The sequence below is a fragment of the Apostichopus japonicus genome, chromosome 4 (genome assembly GCF_037975245.1).
Source record: "Apostichopus japonicus isolate 1M-3 chromosome 4, ASM3797524v1, whole genome shotgun sequence".
Lineage (NCBI taxonomy): Eukaryota > Metazoa > Echinodermata > Holothuroidea > Aspidochirotida > Stichopodidae > Apostichopus > Apostichopus japonicus.
The window spans coordinates 9,295,466-9,308,667 of record NC_092564.1 but is presented as its reverse complement, the minus strand read 5'-3'; the positions used below and the strand labels follow the sequence as shown (position 1 = coordinate 9,308,667).

At 35.4% G+C, this 13,202-nt stretch overlaps 1 protein-coding gene across 1 annotated transcript; it reads left to right on the top strand.

The window, feature by feature from the left end:
• Positions 1 to 8,096: 8,096 nt before the first annotated feature.
• On the top strand, positions 8,097 to 12,130 carry LOC139966007 (uncharacterized). The gene has a single exon (XM_071968647.1). The coding sequence runs from the start codon at positions 8,735 to 8,737 to the stop codon at positions 10,418 to 10,420; it is 1,686 nt and encodes a 561-aa protein (XP_071824748.1). The 5' UTR covers positions 8,097 to 8,734; the 3' UTR covers positions 10,421 to 12,130.
• Positions 12,131 to 13,202: the final 1,072 nt, after the last annotated feature.

Below are 13,202 nucleotides of genomic sequence, written 5' to 3'. Positions count from 1 at the left end.
GCATAGAGATTCAGTGACGATGTGAATAGTTTTCGTACACGACTGGGCAAGCTTGTTTAAAATAAAAATGAAATCCATTTTTTATATGCATTCATCTTTTCTGCACAACACATTGTATTAAAAGAAAGAAAGAAAAGTTCGTTTCATGACACCAAAAAGGACATTTCCTTCATCAATAATGCAAAGAATCTCTTAGCAGTTTGATTTCTTTGTGCTTTTTGTTATTGGAACGTATATACATTTCAACACTCAAGAAAGATGAAAGCTTATGCTTGAAAATATCATAACTTGGAACGCTTTTGTTAATTCTGCAAAGGTAAATATAATATTTGACAAAAATACCATTTCATTTTGTTCTCATAATCATAACCAAAACACACGTGTTCGTACTCAACTGCAACTTTTGAGTTAAAGATTTCAAGATATATTTTGTTTAAAATGATTTCTGTTCGTCATATAATAAAGCTGCAGTTTCAAAACTGCTATGAGGTATACGATCAAAATATTGTTCGTCATCAAACGTAAACTTAATATTTTTATGTCATGACGTGTTTTATGTTGATGCGTGTTCAATGACAAGCGAAAGTGAGACGTAGAGAAAGAGATTATCCCAAAACTTAACCAGCTGCTCTAACGACCTTCGTTTCATCTGTTTCAACAACAAAAAAATCAATTCACAAAAAGTTGTGAAGTCAAACAGATAATTATAACTGTTGTCTTGTTTTCTGTCTAGAAAAGTATGACAAAAAAAAACATAAAAATGCAACAGAACATTATATTTATTATCAATAGTAAATCAACAGCCAATTCAAAAGTTAATTTCACACGTTCCTGCATGAAATGAATGAATTATCGTAAATAAATATTTTAGAAAACAATTAAGTCAGTTTTCTGATCAACCTTGACAAGAAGGTATCTCTCTCCACCTCTTTCTGCCTGTAACAGCCCCGTGTATATTTTGTTCATAATGGGAGATAATTTGCTTAATATTATTAAACTGTTTTGTAACTTTTATCAAAATTCTTATATAGGTATCACCAGCACATTATGTTTATTGAATGGAACTTTCCCTCTAAGTTATTCCTATAATGTAAATTGTGTACATGTATAGTTCTGTTGAAACCGACTGGAGCTGAAAATTGTTATCAAAACTGTTGGTTGGAAAAGGTTAGTTATAGCGGCGTCTTATTTTACCTTCCATTTCAAAGGAAATATTCATTCTTCTGAGGTTTAATGTCTATATCCTATCTATCTAAAATATTCTACCCTCGTGCATATTATTATTATGACAAGACAATGTGGTCTTTAGTTCATATTAAAACAAAGTTCATGCCTCAAAATCGTATATATATATATATATATATATATATATATATATATATATATATATATATATATATATATATATATATGTCGTTGTTAAAAATATTCGCTTGTTTATCTTTTATATTATCAGTATGGACCACTACTATATATATATAAATAGTAGTGGTCCATACTGATAATATAAAAGATAAACAAGCGAATATTTTTAACAACGACATACTGCTATATTTCGGAGTGGTCACCGCTCCATCGTCAGGCAAAAGTACAAGATCAATTAAAAACAAGGGCTAATATACATCCAAGGACGACAATAGTGATAAGCATGAGTGATTTTTAAACTAGGAAGAAACTTAGAAACTTTTAAACTTAGAACAACCAGCAATTTTTTTAGTGAATATTTTTAACTTAGGGATGAATAGAACAACCAGCAATAAAAAGTAAATAGGGATTAGAATAGTGAACAAGGTGAACAAGACAATATAACTGCAAATAAGTAAAACATGTGAAAGGAAGTAAACTAAGAAACCCTTTTGGGCTTAATCGAATAGAGTACTCCCATCAAATAAAATAGATAACCTTAACACCTTTAAAAGAACTACCACCCCCCCCCCAAATAGATAACCTTAACAAATAAGACCTATAAAACGACCCCCCCACCACCACCACCACCAACTTCCACCCCTTACAACGGATACAATCAATAAAGGCTTTCATCGTAATTTTGCAGCTGTAGCCTGGACGAAGCCACGGAAGTATAAGATTTCAAGTTGATCGGAAGATTGTTCCACAAAGAAATAGAAGGATATCGGAGGCTTTGCATGGCTCTTTGAATTACGACAAAAAGAAGCACGTAAATGACCAGCTAATCTAGTATGATAATTGTGAATAGAATGACCAATTGTATAAAAGGTAGCAAAAGAACTTGGGAGCAGATTGATTTGAGATCCTTTTATTCTGTTCTTCGTTCTGAGAGGTTGAAAGTTGCTGGATATGCTTTTTTAGCATTTTGATTGCCAACAGCAATTCACAGCTTTGACCTGTGATGTTTTAAAATTGTTTTAATTACTGTTCAGAATTGGATGTCTCGTTTCTTTCCCTGAAGCATAATCCTGAAAAAAACTGAAGTTATGTTACTTGGTCATTCATCTATTCTGAGGCAGGTCGAAATTCATGGCGTTAATGTTCCTCGTGGCAACTCAATTAGTCTTTCTAACGCCTACACATACCTTGGTATTACTATTGACCAAAATCTTCCCTTCAGTGCACAGCTTATATCTCAACTTTCTGCCCAGTGAATTTGCGAAAAATCTCTTAATATCTATAGTGATGAACATTATTGATATGTGCAACCCTCTTTAATATTATTAACTTAGATGTCATTCCAAAACTTCAGCCTCTTTACAGAGTGCTGCTGCCAGTGTTATTTACGGTCGTTGTGGGCGTGAGGTTGTTTCCTTCTTGCTGCTGTGCTGCGGGTGCACTACAGATTTGGTACTACTAGAGATTTCGCATTTAGTGGCCCGAAACTTTGGAACTCTCTTCCTATGGACCTACGCATGATTGAAGGCCTTGATCGATTTAAACGCCATAGGTAAAGCGCATGTTCTTCGCGAATAGCCAGGTGTTTTACGACACTACTTGCTATGGTATAATTATCTTTGATTCTAGCCCATCATCATGTATGTCTATGTTGATTTCACATAGATTGAATTAATCTTGGCTTTGTATATGCTTTTTATTTATCTACATCATATGCTAAAAGACTTGAGAAAGCATACCTTAGTTGTATTTCTGTTTTCATTTTAAACATTAACACGTTGCCGAGTGTGGATCTAGGGTAAAAGCAGGAATGTGGTCCTGTGGTCGTTTAAGCCGACATTCCCTGTAGGAGCGCACTAGAGAGCTCCTTCTTCAGTAAGATTTAAAAATCCAAGTTATTAGCTCAAATTGTGCATTACGAGACATGTTTAGATTACAAATTAAGCCTATAAATATTTCTAAAGGAAAGGTTGTGTCAAAAGCTACTTTGATTTTGTATTCCCACCCATACCCCTTGATACGCGCCTGTTAGCCTAGACGAGAGTTCAGAAAGGCAGCCCGCGGTCCAAATCCGACCGCGAATGGCCTACGATGAAAAATGAGCACAATATCGGTCTACATTTGGCAATGCTTAATCTACGTGAAATGAAAGTTTGGTTCCTTTATGCCCTTTGCGTCAACTAAATGTCTGAATGCTGAAATTTAGTACCAATTTACAAAATATACGAATTTCGAAAGTTTCGAATTCATCTTTCAAGTTTTAATATTCACTCCAGAAACAGACCGAGCAACAAAAGAAGGAATCATGTGTCTTCTCTGTTTAAATGTAACATCGGCCTGGAAAGCAATAGTTTACGACGCCAAGCAGCGACATTTACATGTGTGGGAGGAGCTGAAAAGCTTATTTACTTAAACTTCATCTCGGTGGAGCTATACAAGATCATTCACAGTTTTATATCATTTACTCTACTGTATGTTTATACTTTTTGCCCCTTTTTAACAGCTTTGTACGTTTAATAAATCAATTTTATTTCACTACTGTAACAGATGTACAATCATGTAAAAAAAAATGCTTCACCATATGTTATCGATTTAATAACCTTTTTTTTTGTGTATGTTTCCAAAGTTAATCAGAGTTATACATGAATTTTAAAACGATGTTCATGGACAATCTTTCTTTCTTTTTCATGAAAATAGTGATTAGACTATGTGGAATCAGGTTTAGTTATTGTTAGAAATGTATTCGTTCAATGAAACAATTGTTACTTACTTTTTTTTTGAATGCTTTGTGGTTATTAGTATTATTTTATTAGGTTAACAGTATTATGGCATTTTTCGCCGTAAAAGAAACAAAACTAGAGACGTGGTTACGAAATCGTAACCACACTGTTCCTGTATGCTTGTTGGAGTTTAGTAATAATTATAGTAATAAAATCGTCAGTTTCAGTAAGGTTGTGGGTCTTCAATCTGTGGAAGGTCATTTCCATAAGGCCACCATATCTCTTTCGTGAGAGAATATGAGATATTACCACATTAAATACAGTGAAGGCAGCAGTCACCTTGACAACTGTTAAGTGGCGTGCGTGAATAGCCTGCCAATTCCCACGTACGTGTGCCTGTTGTTGAAGTTGACGCGGAAGTGTATCCAGATGTAATCTCTATACCTAAACGACATATCCGTAGCTAATTTCACGAAGCTTTCCACACCGTGTAACAAATCTGATCACATATTGTGACTGAGAATAGCATCGATGGAACATGAAACACTGGCATAAAAAATCATAAAATTGGTTTCTCCATTTTGTCTTTTAAAACTATGAATAGCCGACTAACTGTAAACTTTGTTTGAACAAAGTGTTTAAGTAAAAGCATGTAAGATCTAAACGTTTTAGTGGTTAGCCGTTTCTTCGTTTTTATGAAAGTACACCCCCCCCCCCCTCCATTTACCTCCTCTGAGATAATGCAATGATACAAGTAAGCAGTCATGTAAACTCTGAGAAGAAAAAGAAAGGATTTTTTTTTAACTTGCATAAATGTCTGACGTTAGAAGGAACTGGACTAAAACTTCACATACCACGTGATTTATAATGTTTTCAGCACCTCAAGTCAAAAGGAATACAGAAACACAACATCTAAATAAAACTTAAATTGACTGAAGATTTTATACATAACTATTCTCCATATTTTGCCCCTTTGGGCGTTATTCTTCTTGAATGCTCAAAAAGTTCATATTTGTTTATGTCTGGCGCCATCATTTAGAAAACAGACAGTTGTTAGAGCTGGTTACATGCTTTTCAATTCGGAAGATGTACATATCAGAGCCGTATATACGGCTCTGGTACATATATTCATATGGCGCCCTCAATACTTTCTCCTTTTCACGGACCAATGAGGTATTTGTAGTCTGTTTCGGTAATAGAGAAGGTGACCCTACGCGCAACGAGCACAATAGAAAGTTTCACGCTTATTAAAAAGTTCCTGGTTCGTAGAACATCAGTAACAGTGTAATCAAACTGTCTGCCAAACACTATTGAGTATAACAAACGTGAGCACAAACTACAGGTAACCGTAATCTAAAATAATCTCATAATCTCAACCACAAAAAAAAAACAAACACTCTCTTGGCTAGCTGGCCAGGACAGTTCTGTTCTATAGTGTTTTAATCAATGAGGGTCGTTAGCTTGTTTAAAGTTTCATGCCTAATATATTGAAACATGTATAGCCAGGGCAGCGTTCTGGTTTGATTCATAAATCTCGGACAATGATACCAAACCTAAATAAGATTACAAAGTACACAAATAGGACAATTAAAATGAGAAAATAATTACACATTCACCACAATTCTGACAATTCCTTTGCGCAAGCCAAACAGGAAAATTCCTCAAGTTTTCGTAGTCACCATCATCATGACTTGAAAATATTGCTCGAGACAGACACACAAAAAACGTTAAGCGCCCTCTGTTCTCAGATCTGAGAACGGATGAATTATGAATACATTTTAGGAAGAATTGGATAAAATGTCCAGACCAAAAGAAAACAAGCAAGCAAACAAACAAGCAGACGGTTACGTTACTCCCGTCATAATGATGAATGGCGAACAAAAGTGATGAATGAAGACCTTCCAGCTTATCTTATGGCAATAATTGCCTCCAAGTGGTTTGTGTATGTCACAATTATGTACGTAGTACTTATTGTTTGTTTATTATAAAAATGGCAATAAGATATTGAAGGCTTTACCTGAAAGCCCCGCGTTATAAAAAAATATCGTTGCTTGTGTTTAAAGAGTTTCCTTGTAGACATGGTATACCCATAAAAGATTACTTTATGTAGAATGTACCAGTGATATGCATAGTCCAAGAAGCAGCGAATGATCGATAGACATGTTTCTGCAGCTAATATGGTGTACGGGATATTGACGACTAAAATATAGGCTACTAGTTCTCTGGAATGTTCTTTTAAGGTTTTATTTGTTCATGCCGTCGGCTCCTCTGCAGTGGAGGCCAGCTGCACATTGAACTTTGCGTTACTTCTGACCAGTCCAGTCAATTCAATTGAAAGACCTCAGCAGTTCGAAGGGATCGTAAATAATAATAATAATAATAATATATAATATATAATAATAATATATATATATATGTCAAATTATTTTTATATTATATATATTTTTATATTATATTTATATTTATATATATTTGTCAAATTAATTTGTAGACAATAATTTAGAAAATTTAAAATGAACTCTATTCCATGTTTGCAACCCTCTACTTTTTAACAAGTACAGTGTTAAAATCTATAATATAGTATTTTCATTTTTTGGCCACATGTCAATGAACGCTGAAGCTTTTTAATAGTTAGGATTCGGGTCGTGATTTTTGGTTCTGCGACTTAAAGGGATCGCCTTTGATCACTACTTCAAGTGAAAAACATTTTTTAATGTAGCATGCATTCTCGCAACGACATGCAATTTGCAATATGTCAACGGAACATGGAACTATGGAATCCTTTCCATTTTGGTTTGAAGATGTCTTTTGTATTTTAATGAACTAAAGATAGCATGAATCGGTGTTTGCGTATTAAGACTTGAATTATTGAATAACTGCTAGCTAATTAACAAACCATATTTTACCATATTTCAAAGATATCTCTATAACAATCCGTCATAGAATGAAAGTAAATCTTCTCAAATCCCAAATTTAGCATATTGATATGGTCACGCGGTCCATTGAGGTGTAATTCCTGCATTAAGAATAGTTGATTTGGTAAACAAAACTAACCGCGTCATACAAACCTCTATCTACAGTCAAAACGTTTTGCTTAGGTGGGATTTTTCAATTAGCAGAGGGGAATACTTTATGTTTTCCCTACATGTGGCAATATAACACACATTGCCCCCCCCCCCCCCAGCGGAAAATCCATTTAACAACTTTTTTTTGCAATTTAATCATTGAAAATCAAAGAGACAGAACAAATTGTTCACATACTGTTTTCAAGTCAGTCAAAAGGAGACCCTGTTATAGGAACGAAATATCAGGCCATCTCATATTATATCTTTATGAATAAATTATTCAGGACACATGTAGATTATTATTCATCTTAATAGGCTAAGTGTCTTCTGTATTCTAGTATGGCATTGTTTATTTATTTATTATTTTCCCTTCATTTTGCAGATATTCTTAACTGATGGTTTTTCATATCATCCCAAATATAGTCAGTCGTTGACTGTAACTTTTCGCTTTTGGTCACCCCTGAAGTTGTTATTTCCTTGATTTATGACATTTACATATTATCGTTACAATGATTATGTATAGGAACCTTGATTATATTTTGCAATGCACAGTTACAACGTGCCCGTACCATTTTTATGTTCAAAGTGACATCTTTTTGTTCAGCAAAAAAAAAACCTTATCGACAGTTCGATGGATTCGTGTCTTCCATACCCTGCTTTGAAATGAATTTGATAAATGTAATATTGCCTATAAATGCTACATCATGGACAGAGTCATTACCTTTCTTGCTTGACAAGCAATAACTTCAACATAATTTGCTGTGTGATTCATGACCATTTGAATGAAGTTCGTCCTCGTGAATTAGTCGATTGACGCGATCACAAGATCGTCAGAAGAAAATCCCTATAGGCAACCCGACGCATGCGTGGTTTGTAATCTCCGTAGTTTATGTGACAAAATGACGAGGCGAGTTGGCATTTAGTCATTCATCTAATCGTTATCGCGAGGTCTGAAGAATTCTGATTCTCACCTTTTAAAGGATAAATGTGATCTTTCCGCACAGCGGTTTTATTTACAGACCGTGAGATTTTACGTGGTTATTTGAATTCGTTCAATATAAGGAAGTACAATTTAGTTTTGATTTGCATAATTTTTGGATATGGAAGGAAAAACTTTGGCGCAAAGGCTAAACGAAATCTAACCCCCCAATAAAGAGATAGAGGACTTGAGAGAATGTGGACAAGAATTATACTTCGCAAGTTCCGTTAAAGTGTCATTTTGCAAAAACACTATCGTGGTGCTGTCATTTGGGAGCGATATAGACTATAATGCTGAAATTTGTGTCGTTGGTTATCCTTTTATTCACCGAGTGGATTTGTTTTCGATTTTCTCTTGTAGTGAATGATCTATATAGGATCGGAGGCGAATTACTTGTGTTAGACTAGATACAATAACCAAAGGTAAACTGTGTGCGTTAATATCATGATCAAACTCTATAATAATCTAGACTAAAATTTTTACTGTTAATACGCTAAACGTTTTCTTTTTTAGTATACTTAAAGAGCGTTTAAAGTTACTGTGATTGTCTATGTGTTTGATGCGCAATTACTCTTAAGGTTTGCTCGATTAGACTCAAGATCAAGATGTTAATTGACACGTATAGTACAGGTGACTATAAGAAGGACATGAGCACTCGAAAACTAGAAGCGGTACTCGGAGCTGACAGTACAGCTCTCATCAAAGCTGTGTCAAAAGGGAGATTTAAGTTAACCAAACTTCTTGTCGAAGGTGGAGCCGAAATTAATACCAAAGATGGCGACGGTAGGAGTGCATTGATGGTTGCTTGTATGTTAAAACCAAATGAGAAAGATAACGATTTACAACTGAGACTGATAAAGTTGTTGTTGGAAAATGGAGCAAACATCAACGACACTGACAAACACGGTAAGACGGCACTGATTTATGCCTGTTCTGAAAAGGGTAGCTCTGATGTTGTGGAAACTTTGCTACTGTCCGAAGCTGATCCACGCGCAGTGGATCGGTCGGGTTCATCTGCTTTAGTCCATGCCGTTAATTCGGGTAATAGTGATGTTCTTACACTTCTTGTTAATGCCTGCAAAGCCAAGGGGAAAGAAGTGATCATCATAACTACCAAAGAAAACAATAACGACAAACGAGAGACTCGCCAGTATTTGGATGTCCCACCACCTCTTGTCAAGACCCCACCTGTTTACAAATGTGTAGAACCAAGAGAAATTTCTTATCACTTACCACAACAGTTAACAGAGGAACAATCTAATGCGAAACAGGATGTTGCTAAAGATGTGTGTATAAATGTATCTGGAGACGAAGTTAATGCGAAACCCGGAGACCTTTTACATTCCTCAATGAATGTACCCATCACGTGTCTACCTGCCCCTCTATACACACTAAATCGTCGTGAGAGCATCGGTAATATTAACGTGAGTTCCTTTAGGGCTGCTCTTCCGGAAGAGGACGAAGTCGATGACTCGAATGAAGTTGTTTTGCGAATTACTGATCCAACGAAGAGTGTTTCACCTAGGAGGAAGAGAATCCTTCGCCGGAGGCAAAGTTCAGACAGCTTTTATGCAGATACGAATCAAGGTCGCTGGTCACATGAGGGTAGCATGTCCTCTCTGTGTTCATCATGTCATTCGATGGTTTCTTCGTCGCGGAATCGGTCGTTGACTAATTCCCCAGAACCCAGACCACCGGTCAGTTCACCTAAAACGATAAAAGAAAGGAGGCGACGCTCTTTGCCTGGGATGCCACCTCCTCTAAGGAAGAGTCAAACCGTCCACGCTATCAGAGTACCAGGATACCTCCTCGAAGATTGTAAAGCATCATCACCTGCAAGGAGTTGTCCCGACTACTTGCAAGACCAAAAGCTTGCAGAAGAAGACGAGGCAGGAACAGGTGACGAGAGTTGGGATTCTGAGTCATCGATTAATGATATGAAAGCTAGCCATTTTACTGAAGGAATTGCACCGTCCATCGCTCAACACGCAGGCGTTCAACAAAACAAAGTTCGCTGCAGAAGAGGATCGGCGCCTCATCTTCTTAATGATGAATTGGCACAAAAGAGGCCAGGATTCTTACCAGCTTTGAAAACAAATCCAGATGTACCGATTCCAAGTATCGGATGTTCATTTGAGTCTATTACAGATAGCAAACCAAGATTCTCAAGACTGGATCGAAGGTGTTCCTTTCAAGCAGATGACATTGGCCGTCTTACAAAGCTCTTCAATCCTACTCTTGTAAGGGATCGGAGTTGCTCACAGGATGAACTTTCTAAGACAGGACTTTGAATTTGAATCGAAATTTTCCAACATATGTTTCATCATAAAAGAATCAGAAAAAAATGAAGTGGCAGCTTTTTTCAATTAATACTGGCTTTACATATAAAACGACTGGCAAGAGCCGGGCAAGTCGAAATCAGCCAAAATTCAGTGCAGTTATAAAATATTCGCCTATAAAGTGAAAGGGACTGTTTCGCGAATGACATAACAACATCCACTTCCCACAGCACTCACAAAAGGTAAATATACATCACAATATGCTGTACTAACTCTGAGAAATGAAACGTTTTTCACAGTGCTCAAGATAAGACTTGAAAGTAATGGGATTGGCTAAAATATTCATCTCATGATGTTAATGTAACGAAATGTTACTCAAAATATACCATATTCCTTGCAATGAGTTACGTTGGTCTACATAATGTGAGATTTTGTGAATACTCTTGTTCACTGTATGTTCTCCAGACCATTAGCAACACTGCCTCCACGTATTCTACTAATGACGTAAATATTTTGTGTTGTATCTATCTTTTGAAAGTCATCGACATAACTTTAAGAAAATGCTAGAAGCTGGATTTAATACTCATAGCTAGTACAGTAACTACTGTTCATGTTCCACAACCGTGCATCAGTAACTACTGCGCTGTGTTCGTAACACGGTAACATGTGTAACAGGTGGCACAGTAGTTACTGCAAGTTTTTTCTTAATGCAAAGTTAAAATTTTAAAATTTAAAAGTTAATTTTAAAATTTAAAATAAAAATAAATAAAAAAAACTAAAAATTTAAATTTTTAAAATTACTGCAAATTTTCACCTGTCAGATGCGTCGTTCAACGTGTAACAGCTTTGCAGTAATTACTGTGCCACCTGTAACACATGTTACCGTGTTGCGAACACAGCGCAGTAGTTACTGATGCACGGTTGTGGAATTTGAACAGTAGTTACTGTACTAGCTATGAGTATCGGGTGTCACAATGAATAATATGATTGTTCAGTTTATACCGGCTGATTCACTGGAAAGATCGCCAAACTCCAAAAGGAAATTGCCTGTGTCAGTTGGGAAATAGTTATTGGCAATTTTAGAATGCTGCAAAATGATACCAGCATTGATGATATTTCATTTTTCGACCAATTAATTAGTTGCATAAACAAACTCATTATTTCGCACGACTTCATTGGACACGGGAAATGTGCATGTGTTAATTCCAAATCATGGATTATTTATGTATATTTACTGTGTTGATCAAGAATTAATATTTATGTATCCGTGCACGGTATCGTATTAGTGAATAAGGGCACTTGATTATGCTTGTAATTTTACTAGGCCATGCTATGTCTTTTGCATTACAAAAATAGTACACACAAACTACACACACATACGCGACGTGTATGATTTCTAAGAGAACTAATAGAAATAATTGATCATCGAAATGTTAGCAATACTCATCAAATAAGGCTATACGTGACTACCAAATCAAATCTGATTTTGATTCAGTCTCAAACCTCACTCCTTTTAATATTAATAATAATAGGTTGTGGTATATTCTATAAGAAAATTAAAATTAATATATTGAACACAAGCTTTGTGAGTATTTTTTCATGATACATTTAGCCTACAGCAATTAACTGTAGTATAGTTTAAACAGTCATATTTATTTTTGCATGTATATTGATCAAAATGAGTCATTTTAATGAGATGAGAACTGCTTCAATTTAAATAAAGCCTCAAGATATCACTTATGTTCTACCACCAATCTTCTCTCTTTTCATTCTCTCTTTGTCTACCACCCCCCCCCCCTCTCTCTCTCTGTCTGTTGATATATAATTGATATTTATTTATATATAATTGATAATGTATAATTGATATATCTGAAATTTCGTGAAATATTTATCTATATATTATAAAGAATGCAACCTACCGAACCAGTCAATAGTCCAAACAACGCTAATTTTGAATTGACTTTATACTGAATCTACTCTGTTGCTTCCCGTATCAAATAAAGTCCTGGATGAAGAACACTAATAATGGGTTTTAGTTGATATAAGCTGGAATCTTCCATGAGGAAAGTATAGCCTAGCTACAGCCTAAGGCAAATGGTCTCCTCCCCCACCACCCCTCCCCTCTAAATCGAACAGAGCATATTACCGTAATAAAGACGGCTTTGTGATGTCAGTGAGTGGTTTAAAGAGATTTACACAAATGGACATGATTGCTACTCGTTATGTAGACAAAATAAGCCTTACAGGCCAAAAAAAAAAACGACAGCAACGAACGTAATTGAACTCTATATTTGATCGTATAGGTGAAAGGCGGAGCTTTGAGACACGAAATATTGTACTTGAAGGCCAACTGTGCATGTTGAAAAAATAAGGATAATAAAGATATAAACCTGTTGATTTATATTAGTTTGAAATGCTGTACTTGAAGGCTAACTGTGCATGTTGCAATAAACAATAATACAGATATAAACCTGTTGATTTATATTAGTTTGAAATGCTGTACTTGAAGGCCAACTGTACATGTTGAAATACTAACAATAATAAAGATATAAACCTGTTGATTTATAATAGTTTGAAATGCTGTACTTGAAAGCCAACTGTGCATGTTGCAAAAACAATAATACAGATATAAACCTGTTGATTTATATTAGTTTGAAATACTGTACTTGAAGGCCAACTGTGCATAATGCAATAAACAATAATACAGATATAAACCTGTTGATTTATATCAGTTTGAAATGCTGTACTTGAAAGCCAACTGTGCATAATGCAATAAACAATAATACAGATATAA

What these genes read in the sequence shown, in the direction of transcription:
- LOC139966007 (XM_071968647.1), top strand. Translation starts at nt 8,735, where the DNA reads ATGTTAATTGACACGTATAGTACAGGTGACTATAAGAAGGACATGAGC.